This window comes from Hyla sarda, chromosome 1 (assembly GCF_029499605.1).
Source record: "Hyla sarda isolate aHylSar1 chromosome 1, aHylSar1.hap1, whole genome shotgun sequence".
Classification (NCBI taxonomy): domain Eukaryota; kingdom Metazoa; phylum Chordata; class Amphibia; order Anura; family Hylidae; genus Hyla; species Hyla sarda.
This window is the reverse complement of record NC_079189.1, coordinates 101831677-101850053: the sequence shown is the minus strand read 5'-3', so window position 1 is coordinate 101850053 and position 18377 is coordinate 101831677. Positions and strand designations below refer to the sequence as shown.

The 18377-nt window shown below is 49.4% G+C and overlaps 1 protein-coding gene across 2 annotated transcripts in view; it reads right to left on the bottom strand.

Annotated features, from left to right (window-relative positions):
- Nucleotides 1-8629: 8629 nt before the first annotated feature.
- VPS37A (VPS37A subunit of ESCRT-I) overlaps nucleotides 8630-18377 on the bottom strand; it is a 52275-nt gene continuing 42527 nt past the window's right edge. For both annotated transcript variants that reach the window (XM_056558825.1, XM_056558815.1), the window contains exons 11-12: nucleotides 9717-9797; nucleotides 8630-9098 (exon numbers count right to left, since the gene is read on the bottom strand). In XM_056558825.1, coding sequence (XP_056414800.1) covers nucleotides 9717-9797 — 81 coding nt within the window. In that variant the 3' untranslated portion in view covers nucleotides 8630-9098. The remainder of the gene's footprint in view (nucleotides 9099-9716; nucleotides 9798-18377) is intronic.

Below are 18377 nucleotides of genomic sequence, written 5' to 3'. Positions count from 1 at the left end.
TTATATAACCTCTGTTTGGAGGCATTACATTATCCTGAACAAGGTTCTACCAATGAAAATTTTCCACGTCCCTGCTTACGAACCCCAGGGAGTCCCGCTCGGTCTCTAATGACCCCAACTCCCAGCGTTCTCACAAGCACCCTAAAGTAATTTCGACAGGCTCTTCTCCAGAGTTGGGTGTTCAGGATAGACATTCTTCCCGTAGGTCACGCTCCTCTTCACCAGCTCACCGGCAGCGCCCCCCCACTGTAGGAGACGCTCCCCCAGTGACCATCCCAGGTCCCCGACTCCTCGTTCTAGGTCTCACACGCCACCTTAGACCACCACCACTTAGCCGCCACCACCACACGCTCCCACTCTCCAGGGGAAGTAGCGGATGACGGGTCAGAATCCACCTCGGATCATGAGGACCACTCTGCCGTGTCTGATATGGTGGACAGCTTGGTGTCAGCCATCAGGGACACTTTTCATCTGGAGGACCCAAGAACTTCAGATCCTGATCCAGAAGTTTCTTTTCGCCGCTCTCAGCATTCCCCCCCCCCTCCCCCCCCCAAGGTTTTCAGTTCTCATGCTGAATTTGACGCCTTACTGGACGCGGCATGGAAGCATCCGGACAAATGTTTCCAGGGAACCAAGAAGATTCAGGCTCAATTTCCCTTTCCTCCAGATCTGGTTTCCAAGTGGACAGCACCATCTGCAGTAGATCCTGCAGTTTCTAGTCTGTCCAAATCTACTACCCTGCCATCCTTTAACCCCTTAACAACCAAGGACGTATATTTACGTCCTTGGCCGGCTCCCGTGATATAACGTGGTGTCACGCGGTGACCCTGGGTCATATCGGGTCGGTCCTGGCATGTATCTGATGCCGGGACCCAGGGCTAATAGCGCGCGGCAGCGATCGCGGTTCAGCGCGCTATTAACCCTTTAGACGCGGCGTTCAAAGTTGAACGCCGCGTCTAAACCGAAAGTAAAACCTTCCCGGCTGCTCAGCGGGGCTGATGGAGACCACCGCAGTGAAAATGCGGTGTCCCGATCAGCTGGGACACGAACGGAGGTCCTCTTACCTGCCTCCAGCGTGTCCCCTCGGCGATTGATTGCTCCAAGCCTGAGATTCAGGCTTGAGCAATCGACCGCCGATAACCCTGATGACTGCAAAGCTATGGCTTTGCAGTGAACAGGGTTTAAGATCAGTGTGTGCAGTGTTATAGGTCCCTATGGGACCTATAACACTGCAAAAAAAAAAAGTGTAAAAAAAAAGTTCATAAATGTGATTTAACTCTTTCCTTAATAAAAGTTCAAATCACCCCCCTTTTCCCATAAGTGCGTAAATGTCCGAACTATAAAAATATATCATTAATTAAATCGCACGGTCAATGGCGTACGCGCAAAAAAAATTCCAAAGTCCAAAATGACTTTTTTTGTCGCTTTTTATATCATGAAAAAAAATGAATAAAAAGCGATCAAAAAGTCCGATCAATACAAAAATGGTACCGCTAAAAACATCAGATCACGACGCAAAAAATGAGCCCTCATACCACCCCATATGTGGAAAAATAAAAAAGTTATAGGGGTCAGAAGATGACAATTTTAAACGTATACATTTTTCTGCATGTAGTTATGATTTTTTACAGAAGTACAACAAAATCAAACCTATATAAATAGGGTATCATTTTAACCGTATGGACCTACAGAATAAAGATAAGGTCTCATTTTTACCAAAAAATTTACTGCGTAGAAACGGAAGCCCTCAAAAGTTACAAAATGGCGTTTTTTCTTCAATTTCGTCGGACAATGATTTTTTTTTTTTTCATTTTTGGGTAAAATGACTGATATCACTGCAAAGTAGAATTGGTGGCGCAAAAAATAAGCCATCATATGGATTTTTAGATGCAAAATTGAAAGGGTTATGATTTTTAAAAGGTGAGGAGGAAAAAACGAAAGTGCAAACACGGAAAAACCCGTGGTCCTTAAGGGGTTAAGGATCTGGCGGTTAAGAAGAACTTGGCGAAATTTGCCTTTGAAGCGGCAGGTTTGTCCTTGCTTCCCACCTTCGCTTCCGCTTGGGTGTCCAAGGCAGTTTCGGTTTGGGCTTCTCAGCTACAGCAGGGCGTTCCCTCAATTCTGGTGGCCCCAGACTGGCCCAGGCACGCGTGGTACGGCGACGTAATTCGGCTGGTCGCCGACATACCCGTGCTTCTTCCAGTTCGCCCCAACCTGCTCTCCCAGGTTCCTCTCCGCCACCCCAATTTATTGTCGCTGCATTTGACGGTGTGGCGGTTGAAACCACGGTTTTGAGAGCTCAGGGGTTTTCTTACGGGGCGATTCGCACCATGCTTCTGGCTCGGAAGCCTTCCTCCGCTAGGATTTACCCCTGCACTTGGCGGGCTTATTTCCGGTGGTGTGAGGCTCAGTCCGTCTCCCTGGTTGTCTTTTCCTTTTCGCGCCTTCCTGCTTTCTTGCAGTCCGCTCTGGATCAGCGCTTGGCGCTCAGCTCCCTTAAAGAGGTACTCCACTGGAAAACATTTTCTTTTAAATCAACTGGTGACAGAAAGTTAAACAGATTTGTAAATTACTTCTATTAAAAAATCTTAGTCCTTCCAATACAGTGGTCCCTCAACATACGATGGTAATTCGTTCCAAACGAGCCATCGTTTGTCGAATCCATCGTATGTTGAGGGATTCGTGCAATGTTAAGTATAGGAAGCTGTATTCACCTGTCCCCCCCGCTCGCGATGGTGACCCCGGGCCTCCGCTGGGCTCTCCTGGTCATCTCCGGTCCTCCGCTGTCTTCTGCAAGGCCTTACTGGGCCTCCGTAGCGACGTCATTACGCCGCTGCGTACACCATTCCTATTGGATGACCAGCTGCAGCGTATTGACGTCACCCGGAGCATCTTGGAGGGGTAAGTAATAATTACCGCACCACACGGGGAACATTAAGCTGCTATCCGGCAGCAGCTTAAGCATTTTCCGCTGCCGGATAGCATTTAATGCGATGGCCCCGACATAAAAAAGCATCGTATGTCGATGCTGACATCGACATGCGATGGCCTCTGAGAGGCCATCGTATGTCGATTTGATCATATGTCGGGGCCATCGTAGGTCAGGGGGGTCACTGTACTTATCAGCAGCTGAATGCTCCAGAGGAAGTTCTTTTCTTTTTGAATTTTCTTTCTGTCTTACCACAGTGCTCTCTGCTGACACCTCTGTCCATTTCAGGAACTGGTTTACTATGGGATTTACTCTTACTGTGGACAGTTCCTAAAATGGACAGAGGTGTCAGCAGAGAGCCCTGTGGTCAGACAGAAAGGAAATTCAAAAAGAAAAGAACTTCCTCTGTAGTATACAAAGAAAAAGCGGAAAAAAAAGGGGCGCTCTCTGGAATGCTGTTTAGGAAAAAGCAATTGAAACCCACCGTCTAGTGCTAGGTGTGACACCTGATGCGCTGGAGTGATCCCACGGAACAAACGAGACCCCGGGAAATGGCGGGACTCGGAACGCCCCGATAGCACAGGACGATGTTTATTAAAATATTTCGGACAACGTGTTTCGGCACAGGCACGCGCCTTCCTCAGGTCCACATAACAATCACTGAAATGGTAACAAAATATAAATAAAGGGTACACAGAAGTGTTTCTCATAAAATAAAGGAAACATGGTGAGGTAAAAATCACATGAGGCGAGGGAAAAAGGGGATAACAGGCATGAGAGGGAGTCTATGGTAAAAAAAAAAAAAATAGTAGTGCAGTTTGTCTGCAAATATTCATGCATTTTGAAGGGTCCTTAAAAAAGTGCATATAAGAAAAAAACATATATAAAACGTAAAATGCATAAGTCCACATAAAAAGAATATGTAAAAAAGGTCCGCAGTCCACAGTTCCAATAGTAATCCATGAGGTCAAATATTTATAGAGGGAGGGGGCCCATCACTTATGGGAAGACTGGAGCTCCAAAAATAAAGAAAACAAGTGCACCAGAAAGAATATACATGACTGGGAGGTGTGAATATATCTATGCCCTGGAAAGGAAAAATGCTGATGTACTCACAGTTGGTGCATCCTGGGGTGTGTGGCTGTGCTATTGGCAGCATGGCCGTCAGGAGCGCAACCTGGCGGGTTATGTAGGGGAGCCGCGGGGAATTCCCGGACATGTTCATTGCACGACTTCCGGTTCAGCGGTTTTTTTCTCTTCATTTTACATTTTATTATTTTATTTGTATTTTTTATTATTTTTATTTTCCCTTTCCTTTCTATTTCCATTTAACTTCATTCTTAATCTCCATTCACCCCCCGCATTCTCCATTCACCCTCCCAGTTCTTCATTCCTCCTCTTGCCTTTCCCTTTCCACACATCCTCATTATGTCCTTTCTCTTCATTTTCTTGATGACTCTTTTTCACTCCTCTACTCATTCTCTTGCTATTCTACTCACCCCCTTCTGTTCCATCTTTCACTCACCCCCCCCCCCTGTTCCTCACCCCAAGCTCCCAATTCCTATAGCCCCATCAGACACACATAGATCATCCATCATTACAGAGCCCCACTCTTTCCATACACTGCATTACACCACAACACACCACTGTACCGGCCACATGTATGCGCAACACGCGCTTCCCACCTGGTCCGACTGCGCAGCTCTCCCAGTTGCTGCACGCCGGACCGGATGTTGCGATACGCTGAACCAGAAGTCGCACAATGCGCATGTCTGGGAGTTCCCCGCGGCTCCCCTACATAACCGGCCTGGCTGCGCTCCTGACGGCCATGCCGCCAATAGCACTGCCACACACCCCAGGACACACCAACTGTGAGAACATCAGCATTTTTCCTTTCCAGAGCATAGATATATTCACACCTCCCAGTCATGTATATTCTTTCTGGTGCACTTGTTTTCTTTATTTTTGGAGCTCCAGTCTTCCCATAAGTGATGGGCCCCCTCTATAAATATGTGACCTCATGGATTACTATTGGAACTGTGGACTGCATTCTGGGACTCCTTCCCCCCTTTTTTACATATTCTTTTTATGTGGACTTATGTATTTTCTGAGTTTTTACAGATGTTTTAAATATGTTTTTTCCTTATATGCACTTTTTTAAGGACCCTTCAAAATGCATGAATATTTGCAGACAAACTGCACTACAATTTTTTTTTACCATAGACTCCCTCTCATGCCTGTTATCCCCTTTTTTCCTCGCCTCATGTGATTTTACCTCACCATGTTTCCTTTATTTTATGAGAAACAACACTTCCGTGTACCCTTTATTTATATTTTGTTACCATTTCAGTGATTGTTTTGTGGACCTGAAGAAGGCGCGTGCCTGCGCCGAAACGCGTTGTCCGAAATCTTTTAATAAACATTGTCCTGTGCTATCGTGGCGTTCCGAGTCCAGTAATTTCCAGCAGAAGCGCTCCACCCAATTCCCTCCTTTTTCCTATTCACTCCACTCTGATAAATACTGGAAGGGTTAAGATTTTTTAATAGAAGGAATTTACAAATCTGTAACTTTCTGACACCAGTTGATTTAAAAGAAAATGTTTTCCAGTGGAGTACCCCTATAAGGGTCAAGTGTCGGCTCTTTCTATTCTCTTTTAGCGCGCAGTTAGCTTCCAACCCTCAAGTCCACACCTTCCTGCAGGGAGTAGCCCATGAAGCTCCGCCATACCGATCTCCTATGCCTCCTTGGGATCTCAACCTGATGCTTGGTGTCCTTGAGGGAGGCTCCGTTCGAACCTCTCCGGGACGCTTCTCTTAGTGTTCTTTCTTGGAAGGTCGCTTTCCTCATTGCCATTACTTCCATTAGGAGGGTCTCCGAGCTGGCTGCTCTCTCGTCGCTTTCCCTTCTTGGTCCTTTATCAGGACAAGGTTGTCTTTCGGCCACCTCCCTCCTTCTTGCCCAAGGTTGTTTCCTCCTTTCACACGAACGAGGAGATCGTTCTCCCTTAGCTTTGTCCGGCTCCATCCAACTCTAAGGAGAGTTCCCTCCATTGTTTGGATGTGTTCGAGCTGTCCGGATCTATCTTTCCATCACCTCCTCTTTCTGGCAGGGTGACGCCTTCTTTGTCATTCCGGAGGGTCATCGCAAGGGTCTTCCAGCTTCCAATGCGACCATCTCACGGTGGATGCGTTCCGCCATCTCGGAATCGTGCCGGCGTAAAGGGGAGGTCCCACATTTTCGGGTCACTGCGCATTCCACGCATTCAGTTGGGGCTGAATGCGAGGTAGCCACCTGGTAGCCACCTGGTCGTCCTTGCATACTTTCACAAAGTTCTACCAAGTGCATACTTTTGCATCCGCGGACACCAGTTTGGGTCGCAAGGTGTTGCAGACGGCAGTGGCTCAGTCTTCTGTCTGATTCTGTTTTGGGTATTTTTCCCACCACAGGGACTGCTTTGGTACGTCCCACAGTCTCTGTGTCCCCCAATGGAGACGACCGAGAAAAGTAGATTTTTTTTAATGCTTTTATGCTTACCGTAAAATCTTTCTCGGAGGATCCACTAGTGGACACAGCACCCACCCATTTGTTTGTGGTTATGGTTTGGTTTGAGGGGTTGTGTTCGGTTCTTTTTGTCTGGTTCCTTGGACACCTGCTGGTTTTCTTTTTCTGTCGGTCCTCTCCTACTGCTTTGGGACTAAACTGATTAGCTCAGAGTCAGTAGGCAGGGTATATCCTGCCAGGAGGGGCCGAATTTCTTTTTGTTTGCCTAGTGTCAGCCTCCAAGTGGCAGCAAGATATACCCATGGTCTCTGTGTCCCCCAATGGATCCTCTGAGAAAAAGATTTCACGGTAAGCATAAGATAAATCTACTTTTACAATATACAGCCATTAGAACAGTTAGTACCTTTATAGACAGAAATTACCTTCACAGTTACATAGGTACACCAACACCATCTGTATGTCTGTCTCCCCTGTAGTTCTAACATTTTATTTATACCAAAACAAAAAACTTATTTAAAGAAGCACTTTTTTGCCCATATAAATGTTCCCTCACACCCTATATTCCTGCAGTGTCATTTGTTTCATCTCAGATCAGCTGCATCCATACATTTCATTACTTGCAGCTTAATCTTTGACCCCCAAGTTTGATAACCAGGAAATGGCCTGCTTTAAAGGGGTTAAACAGAGATAAAAAAAAACAGAGCTAATTTGTTACATAAACAGCACTACCCATGTCCTCAGGTTGTGTGTGGCATTACAACTTTTCTCTATTCACTTCAATGGAACTGAACTGCAATACCACATGCAGAATTTCTAAACTAAGGGAAGCAGTGGTACTGTGTTTAAAAATATATAAATAAAAAAATATATATAATAATAATAATAATAAATAAATAAATATATATATATATGTTTCTCTCTCTCTGGGTAACCCCTTTATTGTCTATCAAGAAGTGGTCTGTCCTGTGTGGCCTTATATTATCACCAATCAGATCTCTCCTGTCAGCTCTCAGGCTCCCTCACTTTCAACCCCTCTCTCCTTGTTCCTCTGTGTATCCCTCCATGCACAAAGAGCTGCTAAAGAGATAATTTCTGCTCTCTCTAAAAGACCAGGAAACCAGTGATATAGTAGAGGAGTCTATATAGTACAAATAAACACTAAGGGTCCATTCCATAGATAGTCACATAAATTTACTGTCATTTTGGAAAACGTTTGAGAGGTTATGCAGTTGGGATCTCAGTGCTGAGACCACCACTGATTTTTTGATATGGCTGGGTAAAACAAGCACCAGCGCACTTTACTCCCGAAGCATGCTTTGCAGGAGATGGGCTCTATTGTAGTCTATAGAGCCCATTTCCTGCAAAAATTTGAAGAGTGACTAAAGCTTTCTGATGCGCACTTCACCCAGTTGTATCTAGAAATCGATCAGAACTTTTGACATATCTGTTCGACATGTGAAAAGTTATTCTAAATAACAGTAAGGCTTTAAAGGAAAACTGTCACATTTTCTCCCGCACTATCCAAGGGTATTGGTGGATAGTGCAGGAGACGCTAATTAAAACGAGCCCTACCTTGGTCTGATCCGCACCGCCATTCGCCCGCAATTGTAGTTTTAATCTCTGTGTATAACTGGCAAAGGCGGTGCTTCTGCGGGCTAACGGACACTGATGTCAGCGCCGCTCATGAATATTCATCCCTCCTGTACTCCCTCTCTTCGCCGCTTCTAACCAGAGGGAGGGATGAATATTCATGAGCGGCGCTGACGTCAGTGTCCGTTAGCCCGCAGAAGCACCGCCTTTGCCAGTTACAGCAGGATATACACAGAGATTAAAACTACAATTGCGGGCGAACGGCGGCGCGGATCAGACCAAGCTAGGGCTCGTTTTAATCACCGTCACCCGCACTATCCACCAATAGTGTGGATAGTGCGGGAGAAAATATGTGACAGTTTTCCTTTAAATGTATTGTACAGAGTGTCCAACTAGGCACACTTGGAGGCCTGCAAAAAATGGTCTATAACTCCTAGACTAATGAACACATTTTAATGACATTTTTCAGGGCCTCCAGAAAGTGGGTCACCCTGTGTGTATTATGTTTGACTGGCAGAATTATATTAAGATGAAATACTAAAATTTCAGAAGGTAGTTCCCATTACAGGCAGAAAACCAATAACAAATAATCCAGTTCATGACATAAATTCAGTAAAAGGAAGCAGCGACAAGTTTATTACTAGTGCTTGTGCTTACTATATTTACATCATATTGTACATGTACAGTGGAGGAGAGCAGAACACTTCCATTTCCTTTATTCCCTTCTCAAAAGGCACTCTATGTACTGAAGTATGAAATGACAAGTAGGGGACATTCATGGGAATTTGATCAATAAAAGGCTCAATTCACAGAAATTAGGCATTTAATATAAATCATTCCAATATGGGTAACAGAAAGTAAAAAATATATTAGAAGTATCCTTACAGCAGATACAGAGTATTCCAAGTCAATGTGAAATGAACAATGGTATTTAAAAAACAAACAAACCCAAAAGATTATACTGATAATCTATCAATAAACGGAATACAATCATTGTTACCATCCAACCATAAATACAAAAAATGTGCTTCCTGGGATACAACAACCAGCATCTTCTCGGTCAACCTTCTCTATAACCTAGGGAGAGACAGGGTTAATAAAGAATTAGTAGGTATCTCAAAGACATTTTAACTTTTCCTGTACATATATATTGGTATATCTAGTGAAGAATGGAAGCAAAAGTGTAAGTTTGCTAAGTTAGTTTTGTAAAATGATATACTTAATGGGGTACTCCGCTGCTAGACATTTTATCCCATATCCAAAGGATAGGGATATGATGTCTGATTGCTGGGGACCCCCTGCTGGAGGCCCCCTGCGATCTCCTGCAGCCCCCTTCATTCTAAACAAACACTGATTCCTGCAGCGGTGGTCGGGATATCACGGCAACACCCTCTCCGTTCACGTCTATGGGAGGGGGCGTGTCGGTCGACACGACCCCTCCCATAGACATGAATGGAGGGCGTGACCATGACATCATAAGGGGTGTGGCCGTGATGTCACGATCACGGCCTCCGGCTCCGAGCATTCTGAACAAAATGTTCAGAACGCTGGCGCACTGGAGTACCCCTTTGATCCACCACTGAATGAGATGTGATTTGTGCCATCGATAAATACAAAACAATATATATTTTTTCTAGGTTTTCGCATGTTTTGATGTATGTGCATCCAGGGAATGCTGGCAAAGTATCATCATACCTATAATGGTGCATGGTATTGGCTGTGCAGGGATATGGACTGTTGAAGCTTCTCTTCTTTTGCTCTTCTACTGTGGCAGCACTAAGACAGAAACAAAACCAATATTTAGTTATGTAAATGACAAGTGAAACAATGAGAAGATCTAATCCAGCTCAATTTCTATCTGTATACAGTGATCCCTCAACTTACAATGGCCTCAACATACAATAGTTTCAACATACAATTGTCTTTTTGGACCGTCGTAAGTTAAAACCAGACTCAACATACAATGTACGGACAGTCCAGATCTGCGAAATGTGTCAATAGCTGGAAGAACTGACCAATCAGAATGGGCATTTTACTGGTAAAACCCCTGTATTACTGAAGTGTATGCACTGACTGGTGTCTGGTAGCGCCTCCCTACAGTACAGGGAGGTATTACATGTTCTGTACACTTTACCTGTACCAGGGCTACCTGCTCCTTTGGACACCAGGTGAGGGCGACTCCATGTTAGTTTTTGGGACACTTTGTGTACTGTACAGGACCCCGAAGAAGCTCCTGTCCTCTACATAGACCAGTGTTTCCCAAGCAGGGTGCCCCCAGCTATTGCAAAACTACAACTCCCAGCATGCCCGGACAGGCTTTGGCTGTGCGGGCATGCTGGGAGTTGTAGTTTTGCAACAGCTGGAGACTCCCCGCTTGGGAAACACTGACATAGACAGTGATTACAGCTCCCAGCAGGGTGTGTGCGGGTGTGTCTCCTGAGACTTCCAGCAGAGCAGAGCCAAGCAGAGATTTCCAACAAGCCTTCCCCAGGTTTGTGGCAGATTCCTGGGGAAGAAGCTCCTGCAATGGAGCCTCGTGGCTCCACTCCCCGTTCCAGGCTGGCGGGAAGTGGAGTGAAAACTTCGACAGCCATTATTCCGGCCGGGAGAAGATCGGGCAGAGTCTGCAGCAATGCAGGCTCTGCTACCCAGGCTACGGGTGCCAGCCAGAGATCCACTGGTGGAAGAAAGGCACGGAAAAGCAGTGTGGAGATGTGGTCGGAGAGTGGGCCCGGCGAGTCCAGTTCCACATACTGCTCCCGCATGGCCGCAAGGTTTGCGGAGTACGAGCAGCGCGGCAAGGAGCTGAGGATGGCCAGGGAGGATCTGCGTGCGACCCAGAGTCTGATGAGTACCGGATCCAGAAAGAGCAAGCCAGAACTGAAGAAGAGGATAACATCGCTGAGAGGCGAGATTGTGAGGCTGGAGGCGAGGAGAGCGGAGATACTGGAGGGGAGCGGTCTCTTCAAGGAGAAGCTGATCAACAGCAATCGGTTTGCCGCCACGAAATCCCCAGGTAAGGTGGAGGTGGATGATGGGGAGAGTAGTGGCGGCGAAGATAGTGAGGATGGTGGTGAAGAGGAGAAGATGGAGGAAAGTGTGGGAGTTGTAGCTACTCCAGGTGACACCCAGACCCAGGACAGCTACATTGAGGCTGGACAGGTGGCACTTCCGCCAAGCGAGAGTGAGGAGGATGACGTGGAGGGTGAGGCTGGGGGTCTGCTGAGGGCAATTGTGATGCAGGAGTCCCCAGCCCACCTCCAGAATTTCACCTTTGGGGACGAGGAGTGTGAAGATGTGGTGGTCAAGCAGAGGTCCAAGAAAAGGAAGACAAAGGAGACGGTACAATATGTATTTGTCCCCTTCCAGCAGTCTGGGCCAGCTGCAAAGCTGGTTCAGGCTGCGGGCTCCCCCAAACTGCCAGACCCCGTTCCTGTGGTGGAGCGGGGCCAGCACGGGGAGTACAGTAAGGCGTCAGCAACGGCTAAGGGCGCAATAGTTGTGAAGCCCACCCATCCTGTCGGTAGGGAAGGGCAGGATGGGCACATGCCGGGCAGCTCTGGCACTGCAGGACCGCCCCAGGGTGGCAGGGGGCGTGTCCAAGTGCCAGAGGCAAGTTATGCTGCCGTGTGCTCGGGGGGCGGTTCCCCGAGTACTGTGGGCACTACTGGCGCCGCGGGGCACTCCCCTGTGAGGGGGGGGGGGGAGTGTCCGGGCGCCAGAGAGCGTTGTGTCTGTGTGCTCGGGGGGCGGTCCCCCGAGTACAGTGTGTTCTGCGGGCACTGCAGGGCACTCCCCTGTGAGGGGGGGGAGTGTCCCGGTGTCGGGATCAGTGTCCGGCAATGGCGCCGTGGGAGGAGCTGGGGTGCGCTCGGTGGGGCAGCCCCAGACTCAGGAGGCACCATTGATCATTCAGAAGGAGGAGCCATCATCATCATCATCAGCAGCAGCAGCCAAGCCGGAAATTAAGCCAGCGGTACTACAAATCCCAGCCAGCCCAGAATCAGTTAGGCAGGGTATGAGTGAGAATGCTGAGTGTAGTAGTGTTGTGGATGAGAGGAGTGTCAGTGGAGTGAATGTTGGTGGGAGTAGTGGTATGAATGGGAAAAAGGATGATGTGAGTGGTGGTGTGAGTGGTGGTGTGAATGGTGGTTCTGGGTCTGGGTCTGGCCCGGCTGCCCCCCCGGCGGTGACTGCTCCTAGGAGCTATGCTAATGTCGCTGCCGGGGGTCCAGGGGGGTCCCCGTCTCCGTCCGTCCCCGGGGGTTACTTGCAACAGCGCCTCCTGGAGGCTCTGCGTAGGGGAGACAGGTCGATCCAGGTAGAGGGAAGGGGTGAGGTCGACCTGTCTTTCTGGATAGAGAGGCACGGTTTGGGGGCTTTCCGAGAGCAGAATGGGGAGGTGGTCTGGTCCCTCCCGACAACCGGGCAGGACAATAACCGCAGGAATGTGGTCCGTCTGATTTGGAGGGGTGAGGATGCGTGCCCACCTCGCGCTAAAGTGGTTGAGCTCCTCCTCCAGATGGAATTCAGGGCGAGTGACATCTTTGCCCTGATCCACCCCTACGGTACGTCCGAGTTTGACGTCAGTTTCGTTCGGCCAGAGGGTCTCGAACTCTTCTGGTCAAACTACGAGGTGGCAAAGAACGAGCCCGGCTGGCGGGATTTTGCCGTAAAGGCAATTTCCCGTCAGAACTCGGTCAAGAAGGTGACCGTTTTGACCCGTAACGAGTCACTTTCTTGTTACGACATCATGACCTGGCTCGGTCGGTATGGGGATGTGACGGACATGCCCAAGAAAAACATTGATGAGCACGGGATCTGGTCCGGGGCTTGGACGTTTTCCGTCAAACTCAGGCGTTCAGGGAGTACGGTTGCCCACATTCCGTCAGCCGCCTTCCTTGGACGTGACAGGATCCAGGTCTTCTACCAGGGGCAGCCTAAGGTCTGTCACGGGTGCGGTAGCCCCACCCATTTTAGCGCAGCCTGTACTGTACAGGTCTGTGCTTTGTGTGGTGGGGTGGGTCATCTGGCCGCATCCTGTAGGCAGATCCGCTGCCATCTGTGTGGTGTCCTCGGGCACCCTTTCAGCCGTTGTCCTAGCGCCTTCGCCCGTGCGGCGGCCGCTCCGGCTGGGGAGAGCTGTGAAGTTGCCTCGGCTGGAGAGGGTGCGAGCAGGGATGGGGGGCGCACCAGGGCTAGTGAGGAAGAAGGGCCCCACCAAACTAAGGCGGGAGGAAAATCGGAGGAGGAGTAGGGAGCAGGAGAGTGCCCAAGTGACGGGGGTAGCTCCGGCCCCTGCTCCTGTAGCTGGCCCTGAAATGACTGAAGCCCTGGAGGAGGACGTGCTGGATGAGGAGGTCAGGAGACTGGGCGAAGAGGAAGGCAATATGGCCGACTCTTCCGATTCCTCCCACTATGAAAGTGTGGATGAGGAGAGTGTAGACAAGGCCAAAAAGAAAGACAAGGGCAAAAGGAAAGGGAGAAAGAAGAGGTCCAAGCCCTCTCTCCCTCGTACTGCGGGCCGGGTCCAAAGCGGAAGCCTGACTGCCCCCCCTCTGGTTGACCTGTCAAACCGGTACCTCGTCCTTGATAACATCTCCTCCCCCTCCTTGGAGGGGGAAGGTGAGGGCGAGGTGCCTAGGGAGAGAGAGCCTCTGGGGGGAACTGGGCCCTGTCCTGTTGAGGCACCTTCCTCAGAGGGCAGGGCTTTACCGGGGTCGGACGGAGACGGGGACCATATGGACCAGAGTGAGTCCAAAAAAAGGGGTAAAAGCGGTCCTGCCCTTTCTTCTTCTTCTGGGGATGAGGGCACGAAGAAGAAGGGGAAGAAGAAATAAAGGTGAGGCCGTCTAACTTAATCACCCATGATGGCGGCACTCACCCCATTGACGCTGGCATCCATTAACTGTGCCAGCATAAAGTCTGATACGGCTAGATTCGCAGCCTTTGATTTTCTCGGCCGTGTTGAAGCCGACATTTTGTATCTGCAAGAGACCAGGTTGTCAGATCTAGCCTCCCTGGTAAAAGCCAGAAGAGAGTGGAGGCGCGGGCCCTCCCACTGGTCTCTTGCGGCTGAGCCGTATAGTGGGGTGGCGGTCCTTTTTACCGCTCCGGTTGAATGCCGACGGGTTATTGAGTTAGAAATGGGGAGGTGCCTGATCTTAGATGTCCTCATGAAGGGGCAAGAGCTCCGGCTCATTAACATCTACGCCCCACAAACCAAGTGGGGCCGCAAAGATCTCTTTATGAGGATTAAGCCCTTCCTTTTTACTAGCCAGCAAGTGATTTTTGGAGGGGACTTCAATAATGTCACGAGGTCCCAAGATAGGAGAGGTTCCAATGGTCCGCTGGCTTACGATAGCGTGGCCCTCAATAATATAGTTAGGGAAGCTCGCCTAGAGGACGCCCACATCCGGAGCCCCTCAGGCCACGTGGGTTTCACCTATCATCGAGGTAGCTGCAGGTCTAGGATAGACAGGTTTTATTTAAAGGAGGAAGCCGTCTCTTCCGCAGTGTCCGTGGTTGAGGTGGAATTCTCCGATCACTGTATGATTTTGTTTTCCTTGAATGTTTCAGAGACCCCCCGGATGGGTAAAGGTTATTGGAAGCTGAATTCGTCCCTCCTGGAGGAAGCGGAGATAAGACAGTCCTTTGAGGATTTTCTTCAGAGTCAGGTACCTTTACTGGACTTTTGTAGTAGTAAGTCAGAGTGGTGGGAGATATTCAAGAAGCGGGTTGCGGGGTTCTTCCGCCAGCTCTCGAGCCTCAGGTCCCTGAATAGGTACCGCCTGTATCAGGGTCTGAGGAGGAAACTCGAGCTCCTTGTCTCGACTGGAGGTAGCCGGGAGGATATCTCCAGAGTGAAATCCTTGCTGATGGGGTGTCAGTACGATAGGCACGCATCTTTGGTTTTTGAGAGGGATTACGGGAGGTACCGCTCGCCCGACCCTTACAAGAACTGTAAGATGTCAGTGAGTAGTAAAGTGGTCTCAGGACTGATTGATAGTACGGGATCTCTGAATCGGTCCAGATCAGGGATCCTGGAGGTCGTCAGATCCTTCTACTCGCACCTCTTGGGAAGGAAGGATCTAGATCGAGACGGGATGTCGGCTTTCCTGGCTGAAACTATTCCTGAGCCAGGGGTAGACCCCTCTATTGATGGTTTGGCAGAAGAAATCAGGGAAGAGGAAGTGAGACTGGCGATCGAGGGGCTCGCCCCCAAGAAGTCGCCAGGTCCGGATGGCTTAACATCCGAGTGGTACAGGACCTTTAAGGAGTCTTTAGCTCCCCTCTTGACTGAGGTATTCAATGAGTGTCTCTCCTCGGGCACTCTACCAAAGTCAATGAGGAGGTCAGCCCTGATTCTTCTGTCAAAGGGTAAAGATCCTAGCCGGATTGAGAATTGGAGGCCCATAGCTCTTCTCAATACGGACAGGAAGCTTCTGGCCAAGATACAGTTTAATCGGTTGGTGAAATTTGCACCCCGGCTCCTTTCGGGGGCCCAGCACTGCTCTGTTCCAGGCCGAAGCACCTTAAGTGCTGTCCTCAGTGTCAGGGAGGCAGTGGAGCGGAGTAGTGCGGGTCTCTGGAAGGGGTACATGCTGTCCTTGGATCAGGCCAAAGCATTTGATCGGGTGAACCACGAGTACCTCTGGTCCGTCCTCCTGAGATATGGCTTACCGAGTACTTTTGTGAATTGGCTTGTCACCTTATATGCAGGGGCAGAGAGTTTCCCGCTGGTGAACGGTTGGTCTGGCCGCTCTTTTGAGGTGGGGTCCGGAGTCCGTCAGGGTTGTCCTTTGAGCCCGCTGTTATACGTGTTCGCAATCGATCCCTTCGTCCGGAGGGTAGATTGTGGGCCGTTGGCGGGAGTCGGGATGACTCTGGCGGAGCCGGATGTCGCCCAGAGAGTGGTGGCGTACGCTGATGATGTCACTATTTTCGTCTCCTCACGGGAGGAGGTCGATGTGGTGATGTCAGAGGTGGACCGCTACTCGGAGGCATCCGGGTCCAAGATCAACCGGGATAAGTGTGAAAGTCTCTGGCTGGGAGGGGGAGATCCCACGTTTGATCTCCCGGACACCCTTCCAGAGCTCCAAGAGTCAGCAAAAATTCTGGGCATCACATTCGGCCAGGATGATTATCCCACCAAAAACTGGGACGGTAAGCTCCAGGATGCCACTCAGAGGGTGAACCAGTGGAAGGGTTGGTCTATGACCCTCAGGGAAAGGGTACACCTGACCAAATCGTACCTGCTCCCCTTGTTTATCTATCTGGGCAGTGCATGTATCTTACCAACTGTTTTTCCAACTGTTATGGGGGAACAGGTTGAACCTAGTCAAGAGGGAGGTTACGTACCGCACGAGGAGACTAGGGGGTTTATCTATGGTAAACCCTGTGGTGTTCTTAACGAACACCTTCTTGAAAGCTAACATCTCGAACCTCTGGTCAGAGAGGGCTCCTCCGTGGGTACTCTCCTGCAGGGAGTGGTTTCGGCCTTTCTTCCAGGAATGGGAGACAGGAGGGCAAGTGAAGGACCTCCGTACGCCCCATGGATATCTTCCGGCTTACGCTACCCCGACTCTGAAGGCGATACGTCGGTGGGGTCTGGGAGTGTGGGAGATCAGGACCCAGTCAAGGCAGTTCCTTGACAAACGGGTTCTGTTGACCCACTTCCAGAAGCCTCTGGCGCTCAGGGACTGCCCAGGTCGGGATCTGAGGGTGGGGTTGTATCTTTTAAACATGAAAAGGATCCCCCTGAAGTTTTGGGACTTGGCCTGGCGCTGCTTTCAGGGGAAGCTATGTGTAAAGGACAACCTGAAGTACAGGAACTCTGATGACCGGGGATGTCCCCGAGAAGAGTGCGGGGACACGCTGGAAAGCATGGACCACTTTCTGCTTCATTGTCCCTTTAACATAGGGGTCTATAACAGGGTGGGCGCTTCCATCGGCTGGAGTCAGCTTGCCGGCCTTGCCTATCCGGAGTGGGCTTATGGGGCATTCAGGAACCTGGGTGGCCGAGATCGGGGCACTTTATTTTTAGTCAGTTTAGTGGTTAGGTACTACACGTGGAACGCACGGTGCTTAGTGTCGACCCAACAGAAAATCCTCTCCGAGGTGGAGGTCTGTAGGAACATCACCGGTGACCTCGGGAAGATCAGGTCTTTGGAGTATGGCAGTCTTGGTACCAGTAGGGCATCTCTCCTGTGGAGAGGTTTCTCATTTCATGTGCCCTAGGTACTAAACCTTTTGGGTAGAGTACCTTTTATTTTTGGTTAGGGGCAGTGTTATAGGGGTAGAGATAGGGTGAGGGCAGGGTCAGATTTATTGTAGGGATAGAATTAGGGAGAATTGTAGGGGGAGTTAGGGAAAGAGTATAAAATGATTTATGTATCAGGTCTGCCATCCTTCTCCCTGGTGGTGGGCTGATGCATGTGCACATTAGCTTTTTGTTTTGTTTTTAGTAGACATGGTATGAAGGGCTTACAGGCAACCAAACTTGGGCCTAAAAGGGGTTGTGGTTAAGAGTGTATAAGTTTGTATATAAGTTGGTTGGGAGGAGTGTTAGGTGGGGAGGGTGTATTTGTGGGTGGTGGTTTTGTGGTGTTTTGGGGACCTGACATGGGTCAGTTAAGGACTGGACTTTGAGAACTGTATGGACGGTATGGACTCTGACCCATGTACAGGAGGGGGTGGTGTGGGTGAGGGGACAGTTTTAGTGTAGGTGTTTTTCTGTTTTTTTTTTTTTTTGTAGTGTATTTACTATATTTTTGTACATTTTCTGTGATTTTGTATATAGTGTGTTTTGTATATATTGTGTTTTGTATTTATATTGTTTTATATTATATAGTGGCAGTCGGTCCAGTAAAAAGGGAAAAAAAGCGGTGTCATGTGTATGTATATGTATATATATATATATGTATATATATATATATGTGTGTGTGTTTGATTGTGTATATGCATGTACACATGTTTGTGTATTTTTTCTTTTTTTTTTCTTTTCCCTCCTTCGGGGAGCTGCTCCCCTCCGGTGTCTCTGCTCTCCTCGCCTCTGGCGTCGCGGTTTCGCTTTTCGGCGGTGTTGTCCTTTTCTTCAGTTCTGGCTTGCTCTTTTTGGGTCCGGCGCTCGCCGGTTTCTGGGTTGCGCGCGGATCCTCTCTGGCCGTCCTCGGCTCCTTGCCGTGCTGGGCGTGCTTTGCGGGCCTTGCGGCTGTGCGGGGGCAGTGCGTGGGACTGGGCTCTTTGGGCCCTCTCTCCGGCCGCGTCTCCGTGCTGCTTTTCCTTGCCCTTCTTTCACCGGTGGATCTCTGGCTGGGAGGTAGAGCGTAGTTTTTTTGCGCAAGTTGTGCTGAG